This window comes from Cherax quadricarinatus, unplaced genomic scaffold (assembly GCF_038502225.1).
Source record: "Cherax quadricarinatus isolate ZL_2023a unplaced genomic scaffold, ASM3850222v1 Contig1478, whole genome shotgun sequence".
Classification (NCBI taxonomy): Eukaryota; Metazoa; Arthropoda; class Malacostraca; order Decapoda; family Parastacidae; genus Cherax; species Cherax quadricarinatus.
This window is the reverse complement of record NW_027196504.1, coordinates 6,040-19,501: the sequence shown is the minus strand read 5'-3', so window position 1 is coordinate 19,501 and position 13,462 is coordinate 6,040. Positions and strand designations below refer to the sequence as shown.

The window sequence follows — 13,462 nt, the reverse complement described above, 5'->3', positions numbered from 1 at the left end:
GTAATTCCTTCATCAAGATCATTGATATATATTATAAACAACAACGGGCCCAAGGCTGATCCCTGTGGAACGCCACTTGTTACTGATCCCCACTCGGATTTAACCCCATTTATGGACACTCTCTGCTTCCTGTCAGTGAGCCATGATTCGATCCATGAGAGCACCCTTCCCCCAATGCCATGAGCTGCTACTTTCTTTAACAGTCTTTGGTGCGGAACTCTATCAAATGCCTTACTAAAATCTAAGTAAATAATATCAAATTCTTTATCTGGTCAACAGCCTCAAAAGCTTTACTGAAGAAAGTTAATAAATTAGTTAGACAAGACCGGCCTCTTGTGAATCCATGCTGAGTATCATTAATCAAGCTATGCTTATCTAGATGGCTTCTTATAATCTCAGCTATAATTGACTAGTAATTTGCCTACAATTGAGGTCAGGCTTATTGGGCGGTAATTTGACGGTAACGACTTGTCCCCTGTTTTAAATATAGGAATTACATTAGCCATCTTCCACATATCAGACACTACACCTGTTTGAAGAGATAAATTAAAAATATTAGTTAATGGTTCACAGACTTCCATTTTGCATTCCTAAAGAGCCCTTGAAAAAACCTCATCAGGACCCGGTGACTTATTTTGCTTCAGTCGGTCTATCTGCTTCACAACCATTTCACTAGTGACAGTGATGTTACATAATTTATCTTCTTCTGGTCCACTATAAAAATTAATTACCGGAATATTATTAGTGTCTTCCTGTGTAAAAACCGAGAGAAAATAATTATTTAAAATCGAGCACATTTCATTCTCTTTGTCAGTAAGATGCCCATAGTTATTTTTAAGGGGACCTATCTTATCTCTGACTTTTGTTCTATATACCTGGAAAAAACTTTTTGGGTTAGTTTTAGAATCCCTAGCAACTTTAATTTCATAGTCCGTTTTAGCTTTTCTTATCCCCTTTTTAATGTCCCTCTTAATGTCAATATACTGTTTCATAAGATGACCCTCGCCTCTTTTGATACGCCTATAAATTCCTTTCTTATGCCCTAGTAGATATTTCAGCCTATTATTCATCCATTTTGGGTCATTTCTATTTGATCTAATTTCCTTATAAGGGATAAACGTTCTTTGAGCAGCATGTATTGTGTTCAGAAAACTGTCATATTGATAGCTCTCTTCATTACCCCAGTCAACAGATGATAAGTGTTCTCTAAGTCCATTGTAATCTGCTAAGCGAAAATCTGGGACTGTTACTGAGTTATCCCTACTATCATACTTCCATTCAATTCTAAATGTAATTGATTTGTGGTCGCTAGCACCCAGTTCCTCTGAAACTTCTAAATTATTAACAAGGGATTCATTGTTTGCCAGAACTAAGTCAAGCAGGTTATTACCCCTTGTAGGTTCTGTCACAAACTGCTTCAAAAAACAATCCTGAACTACTTCTAAGAAATCGTATGATTCTAAATTCCCAGTCAAGAAATTCCAATCAATATGACTAAAGTTAAAGTCTCCTAGAATTACTACATTATCGTGCCTTGTGGCCCTAACGATTTCCTCCCATAGTAGTCTCCCCTGATCCCTATCTAAATTTGGGGGATGGTATATCACACCTAAAATTAATTTTTCATGCCCCTCTGAAAATTCTATCCAAACAGACTCTGTATGTGTTACTTCAGACTTAATACGCGTTTTTATGCAACAGTTCAAGCGATCTCGGACATACAATGCCACCCCACCCCCCTTCCTGATACTTCTATCTACTTGGAACAATTTGAAACCCTGAATGTGACATTCTGCAGGCATATCCCGACTTTTTGAATTAAACCACGTCTCAGTAATGGCAAATACATCTATGTTACCTGCACTAGCAACTAGTCTCAACTCGTCCATCTTATTCCTAGCACTGCGACTATTTGTGTAATAAATATTTAATGACCCTCCTCTCTCTTTACCCTTCCTGCTCTTTTCTGTTATTCCACTAAACCTATTACTGTCCTTGTCAATTAGTGCCACTGGCTTTCCAATATCCACCTCATTTTGCCTATTACTAGTTCTCCTAGTACTCATGTTACTACCCTGCGACTTCACAGTTTTCCCGCCAAAACCCATACCACTAACTATTCCTAGTTTAAAGACCTAACAGCTCCCTCCACTGCGTTGGCCAGTGCTCCCACCCCACACCTAGATAAGTGAACCCCATCCCTGGCATACATGTCATTTCTGCCATAGAAGAGGTCCCAGTTGTCAATGAATGTTACCGCATTTTCCTTACAGTATTTGTCCAGCCAGCAATTGACACCAATTGCTCTGGACAACCATTCATTTCCAACTCCTCTCCTTGGCAAAATGCCACATATGACAGGTTTCCCACCCTTCCTCCTAATTATCTCTATTGCTGACCTATACCTGCTAATCAGGTCCTCACTCCTACGTCTGCCAACATCGTTGCCTCCAGCACTGAGACAGATAATAGGATTGCTCCCATTACCTCTCATGATGTCATCCAGACGGCTAACAATATCCTTCATCCCAGCCCCAGGAAAACACACTCTCTGCCTCCTACTCCTATCCTTCAAGCAGAATGCCCTATCCAGGTACCTAATCTGGCTATCCCCAACAACAACAATGTTTTTACCTTCCTTGGCGTCGTCCGTCGTGATGCTCCGAGTAGTCGACTCACATTCGCCAGGTAGCATTACACCACTTGTAGAATTCGTCAAGACGTTCTCGATGGTCTTCGTTGGGGTTTCTAGGGATGTCTTACTCACGTCTGCCAATGCTTCTTTGGTGCTCGTTGTGGCATTCCCAGTAGAACACTCACATTCGTCAGGTAGCACCGAGAATGAGTTGGAAGTTTCCACGGTAGTCTTCTGGTTTCTCGTTGTTTTTGCCTCTCCAACCGTTTTCGAGGGATGCTCTTCTTTTAATCCAAGACAGTGAAACTATGAAAATGACTCTCCATTTTGAAGAACTAGAGAGGCGCAAGTATTGAAACAAAGGCAACAAATTCCTATGAGCAGTCAGCAACAGTACTTCGTGAGAAGGGCTGGGTTTGATTGGTATTGTGGGTATGGGAGTAAATTCTTGGGTAGTTTTGAGTAGGGGTGGTTTTGATAAGGACTTGCCTTGTATGGGCGAGTAGGGCTTTTGCAGTGTTCCTCCATTCTTATGTTCTTACATCCTCCCAGCACAGTTTCTAGCCACAGACTTAGAGTTGTGGTGAGGCCAGGTGAGTTGACTGGCCACATACTACCCTTCCTTCCCTCCACCATCACTATTTAAGACCTTTTCATCACCCTGCCTTGTCTTTGATATGAGCCATTGCACAAAAAGGAATACCAGTAATCCTGGAGGTGCTAATGAGCATTTTTAACCCTTTGAGGGTTTTGGTCGTACTAGTACATCTTACGCGTAGGGGTTTTTGACGTACTAGTACTCATAAATTCTAGCGGCCTCAAATCTAGTGGGAGAAAGCTGGTAGGCCTTCATATGAAAGAATGGGTCTATGTGGTCAGTGTGCACAGTCTAAAAAAAATCCTGCAGCACACAGTGCATAATGAGAAAAAAAAAACTTTGACCATTTTTTTTGAATAAATCAGCGACTTTGCAGTGTATTTTCGTATGGTATTTATTGTTGTATTCTAGTTTTCTTGGTCTCATTTTATAGAATGGAAGACATATTACAGACATAGAGATGATTTTGACTGGTTTTACAAAGAAAGGTGCCTTGAAATTGAGCTCAAAGTAGCACAAATGTTCGATTTTTACCAAACTTCAAAAGTAAACAAATCGTGCCAAGCGTGCAATACACTTCAACTGGTGAGTCTAATATTCTTTCACAAGTGCACCAATAATATTTATACCATTTTTTACACTAATGCAGTAGTCTGCATAACAGTAAATCTTATATTTTTTGTGAAAATAAAAATTCAAAGTGGAAAGCAAAAGAATATAAGAGGGGCCTTGAGACGTGAATAATGACTAGAGGAAATGTCATTTTAGTGCCAGGAATGTCTTTCTTGTTTATTCTGGACCCTATTCGGAAATTGGCATCTTTTGAAATTTGTGTGAAATTGGCAAAATTGCTAAATTCTGACCACTGTACTGGATAGTTGAATTTCATAAATGAGTGGTTTCTTGCACCCATTCGATAGAAAGAATGGAGTTCTAGCGAAATATTCATGTTTTTTGTCAATTAGTACAGTGAAATTGGCCGAAAATGGGGCTCAAAGTGGGCAAAATCGGCGATGCGTAAACATCGCCGAGACCGCTAACTTTGCGAGAGCATAATTCCGTAAGTTTTCTATCAAATTTCAAACTTTTGGTGTCTTTATGATCGGGAAAAGATTCTCTGTCTTTTCATAAGAAAAAATATTTTTTTTTTTTTTTTAATTTGGCCGACCCTGAGAACGAGTTTCGGAGAGGGCCTGTCGACCCTCAAAGGGTTAAAAGAAAAATGAGAAAACTATTTGGCAAGATTATTGTAGTTCCTGATGTTGCATTAACTATGCCCATTTTCTCTGGAAGGAGTTCCCTGCCCATTCTCTGTGCAAGCAATAAACGATAAATGCGTCAGATAAACGTTTCCCTCAAGCCTTTCTTAAGTAAGTTTATTTTTTATTTTTGTCTGGAATAAGAGAGATGCCAAACCATCTGTTGCTGGAAAATGAGTGTTGTCCATGTACCATTCATTTTTACAGTAGTTAACATAGTTTGCCAATTACTTGGCTTGCGTGCTTTTCTGTTTTATCCATAATGTTTTCTTGTACACAATGCAGTACATGCATGCTAAAGCTGTTTAAGATTTTATATGTTTTATTATAAGGTTGTGTATCTTTATACATATATGCTTCTAAACTGCTGTGTTCTGAGCACCTCTGCAAAAACAGTGATTATGTGTGAGTGAGGTAAAAGTGTTGAATGATGATGAAAGTATTTTCTTTTTGGGGATTTTCTTTCTTTTTGGGTCACCCTGTCTCGGTGGGAGACGGCCGACTTGTTGAAAAAAAAAGAAATAAGGTTTTTCAACAGCCTAATTAGAAACATTACTACAAGATGAGTATTGTATATAAAAAATGAAATATTTGCATTTATAAGTCAAATTTTTATTTTATTACGTAATTCAATGAGGGAGTATGGAAGAAGTGAATGTGTTCAGATATTTGGGGGTAGACTTGTCAGCAGATGGGTTTATGAAAGATGAGGTAAAGCATATAATTGATGAAGGAAAAAAGGTGAGTGATGCATTGAGGTATCTTTTTTTTTTTTTTCTCAACAAGTCGGCCATCTCCCACCAAGGCAAGGTGATCCAAAAAGAAAGAAAATCCCCAAAAAGAAAATAATTTCATCATCATTCAACACTTTCACCTCACTCATACATAATCACTGTCTTTGCAGAGGCACTCAGATACGACAGTTTAGAAGTCCCTCCAAGCTATCAATATCCCAGACCCCTCCTTTAAAGTGCAGTCATTGTACTTCCCATTTCCAGGATTTAAGTCCAGCTAAATCTATAATAACCAGAAAGTATCGGTATACCAAACAAGCATCATTGTGCTTGCTGTATACCAGTTGACATCAGAGGCCAGTACCAGACATTGAGCTATCTGTGAAGACAAAAAACATTATCCATGGAGGTGAAGAAGGGAATGTGCGAGGGTACAGTGATACCAGCACTCCTATATGGATGTGAAGCATTGGTTGTACATGCTACAGCAGGAAGGAGGCTGGAGATGTCGTGTCTAAGGACAATGTGTGGTCTAAATATCATGCAGTGTAGAAATTAGGGAGAGGTGTGGAGTTGCTAAAAATCTTATTCAGAGGGCTGAAGAGGGATTGTTGAGGTGGTTTGGTCATTTTAAAAGAATGGAGCAAAATAGGATGACTTGGGAGGGGATGACTAGTGGAGGGGAGAAAGGGTAGGGGTCATCCAAGAAAAGGATGGAGGGAGGGGGGCAAAAGAGGGTTTGTGTGCAAGGGGCTTGGACATGCAATAGGCATGTGTGAGCGTGTTAGATAGGAGTGAATGGGAACTAATGGTTTTTGGGAATTGACGAGCTGTGAGCAAGGTGATATTCTGTGAAGGGATTCAGGGAAACTGGTTAGCTGGACTTGAGTCCTGGAGGTGTGAAGTACAATGCCTGCACTTTAAAGGAGGACAATTGGTTGTTTGGAGTGACATCTAAACTGTCATATTTGATTGCCTTGGCAAAGACAGTGATTATGTGTGAATGATGGTGAAAGTGTTTCTTTTTTTTAGGTCACCTACCTTGGTGGGAAAAAGCCAGTAGCTTAAAAAAAAAATCAATGTTTGAGCAAGGTCTGCAGCATTTTAATTCTCTCTTCCTGATTCTTTATTTTGGCTAATAGCACTGAAAGATCTTGATATTATAGTATATATTTTGAAAACTTCATTGTTTGATCACAGTGTGTTTGATTCATTATATCAGTTTAAAGTTAAGGATATAAGGACTTTTCTCTGTGGTTTTTCACCTATAACCTGTACCTAGAAGGGGAACCCTAGGATGACATTTCAGTCCGTCTGGGTTGATAAATATGTAGAGGAGTTGGTAAAAATCATTAATTACATATTATTTACAGAGGTGTGTGGCTATACTAAAGACAGAGGCCCTTGCACCAACTTCACAGTTAAGTGGTTCTTTGACATGGATTATGGTGGCTGTACTCACTTCTGGTATGGTGGATGTGAAGGAAATCTTAACAAATTTAATACACAGGAAGAGTGCAAGTCTGCTTGTGTTGAACCTGAGGGAATGGGTAAGAAAACTAGTACAGTAAATATTTCTTCAGTCACACATTCATTGTCTTTTGAAATTGGAAGCAGTTATCAACTTAAATAATGAAATTCAGACCTCCATAAAAACTATTTAATTTTAAAAGACATGAAATAATAGTCTAGTTTAAAAAATAAAAAAAGCATTAAAAACTTTGTTTATACATAAAAATTAGATATAATGATAGAACGTAGGGCAAGGGCTACTGGGATGTAGGGGAAATATGAAAGGACAGTACATTATTGAAGATAAAATTTCATTCAAGGTGAGCTTAGCAAATCTAATTAAGACTTAATAAATTTTATCTTGAGCAAATTCTTTCTTTGTAATAAAAGTTCATTCTTCCATGTGTGTGTGTTTGTGTGTGTGTGTACTCACCTAATTGTGATTGCAGGGGTTGATTCATAGCTCCTGGACCTACCTCTTCTCTGGTTGCTACCAGGCCACTCCTCCTGCTCCATGAGCTTTATCATATCTCTTCTTAAAGCTATGTATGGATCCTGCCTCCACTACATCACTTCCCAGACTCTTCCACTTCCTGACAACTCTGTGACTGAAGAAATACTAACATCCCTGTGATTCATCTGAGTCTTCAACTTCCAACTGTACTCACCTATTTGTGGTTGCAGGGGTCGAGTTATAGCTCCTGGCCCCACCTCTTCACTGTTTGCTACTAGGTTCTCTCTCTCCCTGCTCTATGAGCTTTATCAAACCTCGTCTTAAAACTGTATGGTTCCAGCCTTCACTACATCACTTTCTAGGCTACTGGTGATCGTCACATGGAATTTTGTCACTGCCGTTAGTTATATGCTTAATCATTGTTTTCAGCTTTTTTCCCCTCTGATATATATAAACAACTTGTTTGGATTTGAAGATAAGAACATAAAGGAGGAACACTGCAGCAGGCCAACTGGCCCATACTTGACAGGTCTTTGTCAAACCCAAACCTACTAACAAAAATGTTCGCCCAACCCATTATGATTGTTACCTGAGGTATGAGCTTTGATAACTCTAATAACTAAAGTGCAAATCCAACCCCTCTCACTTGTGTATTTATCTAACCTATATCTGAAGATATGTGAAATTTCTCATTTAATTCCCGTTTACTGGGGTTTGCGTTTATCCTTCATTCTTGAACCTCGTGTAGAGGGAAAGCTATACAAAGTATCCAGCTTCGTGGCAAGTAACTGATCAACCAAACTGTTCCGTCACTTCCGTTCTTAGGGACTACCAGTCATGTTTTTGTATTCGTTGCGTTTTCTTATCTTTTGTGATATATTATACCTATTGATATTCAGAATATTGATTTTCAATTATTTACACCTTTCCTCTATGTCGTTTATATTTAGTAGCTGGATCTACTTTACGTTGGATCAGAACGACGCACTATCAACATCAGTGAAGATACGTTATTTAAGACTTTAATGAGGTTAAGACGTCTTTTGTTTAGAACGATATCTTGTGTTATTCCTATTATTATTCCTATTATTATTCATATTATTCCCATTATCATTATTCCTATTATTATTCATATTATTCCCATTATCATTATTCCTATTATTATTCATATTATTATTATTATTAATTATATCCTTAGATAAGCTTAACTCGATTTCATCTTCAGAGTTTGCTGCTCGGTACTAAGACAGTCGTTATGTTGTTTTAGATCTAGAAGTTTGTGTTTGTACAGAATCGGATAATACTGTGGCAACAGAGTCTCAGTATTTTTTCACACTACTTATGATTGGATAAAGTGGTCAGAGTAAAATGCGGTGCACTGTTACTACGAACTGAGGTCGTGATAATCTCTTAAGTGCTGCCAGTGAATTATACTAACAAATCTGGATACGTTTTTGGCTGACTGAGAGATTATTCATATTAGGGTTATTAAAGCCCAAATACTTCTGTATTTGGATTTATACCCATTACGAAGGTAACTAAACTTACTTGACTTATTCCCAGAATCTTAACTTCATCTTTCTGCTGCCATGAAGCTACACACATGGCTTCCCTCAAGCAGAGCTCTTGCATTAACTCCAGTACCTAACATGGCTCAGGTCAGGTGTCTTGTTTTTTATGAGAAAGAGAATGAGAGTGGAGCTTTACAACTCTCTCTAGGCTCAAATACCACTTGTTCTGTAGTTTGTTTGCAATCATGTTATTACGATTTCGTGAGTCAGAGAGAAAGAGAGGCTGAAAAGGAAGAAATGCAGATGAGTTGAAAAAAATATAGTGGTGAGAAAATGCAGAAGAGGAAGAAGGGGCCAGCGTCACGATCTCCCTCTCATTATCAGTTGTCTTGCGATTTACCGCCGTTTATCGCTAATTTTCCCAATTATCTCCGTTTTGCTTAATTATGCATTTTTATTGACTTTTTCTTTTATACTTTTTCGTATTAATTTCTCTTTTTAGAGATATTTTTGTGTTGAGCTGGATGTTAATCACGTACTGTCTTCCCTGGCGCTGAGTCACTGAGAGAGGGGAGAAGGAAAGATGAGTAAAGGGCAATAAATGGAGAAGGGAGAGGACTGGAAAAGGGAACCACAAGAAAAGATGGGTGAGGGGAAGACAGGGAGTGGGAGACATGTGTGTGCGTGTCAGCTTCATGTTTGTCAGAGGTAAGGGAAAAAAAACGCCGTCAAATCCACGATAGGGATAGGGTCGAGACTAGGGGAAATATGTGCAAAAAGACACTTAGGTACAGTAGAGTCCTAATGAAGAAGTCACTCGTGGCGAAACGTTTCCTCTAATAAATGTCCTGAACTGTACATAAGTATCTTTTTCCACATCTTGTGGATATGACCATACCGTACTGTGAAGAATATTTACACGTGTCATGAAACATTATGTGGATGCATTTGATTTATAAAGGTATTTATATGTTTGAATAAATAGGGTATTCTTGATTTTGAATATGTCTCGATTTTTTATACACTAGGATGACCACGTATTTATGTGATAAAAGATTTCAGAAAGATCAGGGAAGATTTTGTGTCATTTTGGTACTTGTGGAATATCTGTAGACAGTAAAATAAGTGAAGATAAACATGTTTGACATATTATTGAGAAGGATAAGATGTTAGTGCATTTTGGTGAGTTATATACGTGTACGTGATGCTAAGAGAGCTATATTATGAAATTGCTTTGAACTCTCTTAAATGTAGAAGACTTTGTAATCATTGTTGTGTGATACTGGAGAGAGAGAGAGATGGAGAGAGAGAGAGATGGAGAGAGAGAGATGGAGAGAGAGAGATGGAGAGAGAGAGAGATGGAGAGAGAGAGAGAGAGATGGAGAGAGAGAGAGATGGAGAGAGAGAGAGAGAGAGAGAGATGGAGAGAGAGATGCATAAGAGGAAGAGGTTGTGTTTCTGGATGTCTCCTCCGTATGTCATTATTTTGTTACCAGAACCTCGAATGTGTTGATTTGAAGGACTTGCGAGTCATGTACAGTATGATGTTTGGAAGTGGATATATGTATAGTATAATATAACTATTTCTAAATTATTCCATTTATTACATATAGCGTTTGTTATACTAGTATTGCTTTGTTAATGTTGGGGAATTCTTGTAGCCTCATATTTGGTATTGAGACATAGGCGGACATTATAGTCCAGTTAAGTTTATTAATGTCTGGCCTTTATCCGCCAGTGATGTGGTGTTGGAGGTGAGAAACATATATTTACGTTGAAACATAAGGGATGTAAAAGGACGATCACCTGTTCCTTTTGTTGTTGAGTTCCGACATTAGGCCCATTAATATAAGGAAGGGAAGAGGAAGAGGGATGGAGGAGAAAGCTAAGTAAAACAGATACTACAATGACATATGACGACGCAAGTTCAGGTATCACTAGTTTACCATCAGCTCTCCTAGAGGACTCTGCCCAGCACCTGGATGGGTGGCCGTCTGCACACAACTTCGACTTGGCAAAGGAGAACGTCAATAATGCAAGAGTTTCCTGTCCTAAGCAAAAATTGCCTTTATCGTATCCAGACACATCCTTCTTGAGAAAATCTATTTTATCCAGATAAAAGCTCTTAACTCAGGAGAAACTATCCACTTCAAGGAGAACCTAAACTATTCTCAGAAGAAAAGATCCAGATAAAATATCAAAAGAAATTATACACTCCTAAGATAATATAAATTCTAGGATAGACTATCTTATCCAAAGGTAAACGATCCAGTACAAAGGTAAATTTTTCAATCCTAGGTCAACCTATTTAGTCCAAAGAAAACTAATTCAATCCTAACTATCCATACAAAGATAATGTATGCAAAGACAAACTCTCTCTTTCAAAAATTATCAAATCCAAATATTAACTTCCAAATATAAACTATCCATTGCTAAGTGAAGCTAATGAATCCGGAGAGAGACCAATTAGTCCAAAGAAAACTATCCCAGTGAAAAACTATGCAGTCCAATGAGAAAGTATCGAGTCCAAAAACAAACTACCCACTGTACGACATGCTTGGCTCTGCTTTCAAAGCTACATAATCCTACGGGTTTAGTGCTCCCCCTTGATTATAATAATAATCTGCTTTCAAAGCAAGTCCTTTCATAGCCTAACATCTCGGCTATAAATCGAAAATCTCACTTCTCTTTACCGTATGTGATCATGCAGCGCCTGTGGAATGGGAGGCATTTGGACTAGATCCAAGAAAGGGAAGGATAAATCCGGTTTCTTGAATCAAATTTCCCTCACTAGCATCAAGACAAGCAATGGCACCTTCACATTCCATTAGCAGTTCCCATCTTCTAAGTAGGATAAAAAAAAAAGGGCTGAAATTTTGAAGCCGATCAGCAGCGACTTTCTAAAGTTATCACATTGAAACCAATTTTGGGAATGACAGAAAATTAAGCAGAAAGAACCTACACCTACCAATGCTCCACGAACCTTGCCCTAATTATAGCTGATTAGGATTGAAAATTTGAAGCTAATTGGAAGAGGCGTTATTAAGTTATAAACGAAAGTCTTGGAGCAAGTTAGTGGAAGACGAGAACCCTGAACCGAACATCATGATTGACTAGCACAGACTCGTACGAAAACATAGTATGAAAGCGTTCACTAGTTCTTGAAGTTTCATTCGATTTTAAATTGTCTACAATCAAGAAAGAAAAAAAATGTGACCATATAATTTATTTTGATATATTTGATGTTTTAATTATATAATTTATTATTCTTATTTAAAAACTGGCAAATTGAGCCTTGTGCAGTCCACTCGCAATACAAAGGAAAACACATCAGGGCTGAAAATTTGAAGTTGATTAAAGTAGCATTCTTCAGTTATCATAAGGATTCCAACAATTGCAAGTTCTATATTTAGTATATTGATAAATTTGCCCACACACAAACTATACTTAACTGGTGCTATTTTGTCCGTAAGGTGCATCAATCATTAAATGTTGAGGGTATTCGTAAGAGGTAGACTCGTATTTATTGAAGATTAAACAGGAATACAAATTCTGCACCATTTTATGCATGAACTGACAAATGTGCTCTTACACTTTAATTTCACTCTCTTCCACTGGCGTCTTACTGAACGTTGGAATCCAAGCAGCAGATGATTTTGTGAATTATTGGAGCCGTTCCAGTACTTATAGAATGGGTTCTAAAACTTTGGATACTAGGGCGCATGCACCTGCCTATCATACCAAGAATGCTTCCCTGGTTACCGTGCAATGGCGTCAAAAAGTTTAAGTCGTTCTGATGAAGCTTTCTCGTGTTACACTTGTCATACATTATATTAATGATAAATAAAGCGTAAATAATATGGGTTAATACAACAGAGACTTTGTCATTATATCCAACTGACCATGTAATGATTTCCTATCATAATATAAACCATTTGTTAATCATTAATGAATAATTGAACAGTAAACAGACAAAAATCAAATAATGTACAAATTGACGATACACCCAGTCCAAAGAAAAACTAATCACCTCAGAGTGAAACTGCACAATCCACAGAAAGGCAATCCAATGTAATGATGAACTATACAATGCAAAGAGAACTGAAACAAATCAAGAAAAACTCTCCCGTCCCAAAGAGAAACTATTTGATCCTAAAAAGAACCTAAATAAATATAATGGGAAGCCATTCAGATCCAAGAAATACTGTCCGATCAAAACATATTCAGTTCGAAGTATTTAAGCCAAACAGAACTTCTCTTAGCCAAAGAGAACCTATCCTAGCTCAAACATCTATCTTCTGGTATATGTTTTATTTATTTATAAAGCACTACAAAGATTTGACGAGTTCATATTACACGATTCAAAATCATGAGGCAAAATCATTCCAAGTAATAAATTTAATATTCAGAAATTCATATCCATAATTTGTTCATTGTTAATGGTCAAATTTACACGAAAGGGAAATATCCCCAGCACTTATATTGAAAACGATGATAGCTTTGTTGTCAGGTAATCGCTGCGGGGAAGAGGTTTTCTTCCCAGAGACGAGGATTCTTTCCTAAGCATATATCACTCCATCCATCGTGTTAAGGTAACTCAGTGTCAAGGAAGGTTACCAAAGGAAACCTTCACTAACATACACCGTACATAGTTATTTTTATATCGCAACGGTTATCTTCCGATTGCATAATTTCCCTTTGGAACGGATACTTTATCCTTGAATTGTATATAAGTTTGTGTGAGTTAGGATATATGGAT

At 37.8% G+C, this 13,462-nt stretch overlaps 1 protein-coding gene across 4 annotated transcripts in view; it reads left to right on the top strand.

The window, feature by feature from the left end:
• The window catches only part of LOC128688249 (papilin-like), a 49,283-nt gene extending 41,058 nt beyond the window's left edge, over positions 1-8,225 (top strand). For 3 of the 4 annotated variants that reach the window (XM_070081023.1, XM_070081022.1, XM_070081024.1), the window contains exons 6-7: positions 6,600-6,776; positions 7,188-8,217. In XM_070081023.1, the coding sequence (XP_069937124.1) occupies positions 6,600-6,776; positions 7,188-7,201 (191 nt within the window). In that variant the 3' untranslated portion in view covers positions 7,202-8,217. Of the gene's footprint in view, positions 1-6,599; positions 6,777-7,187 lie in introns of all 4 variants that reach the window. The other variant, XM_070081025.1, reaches the window with a different exon arrangement.
• Positions 8,226-13,462: the final 5,237 nt, after the last annotated feature.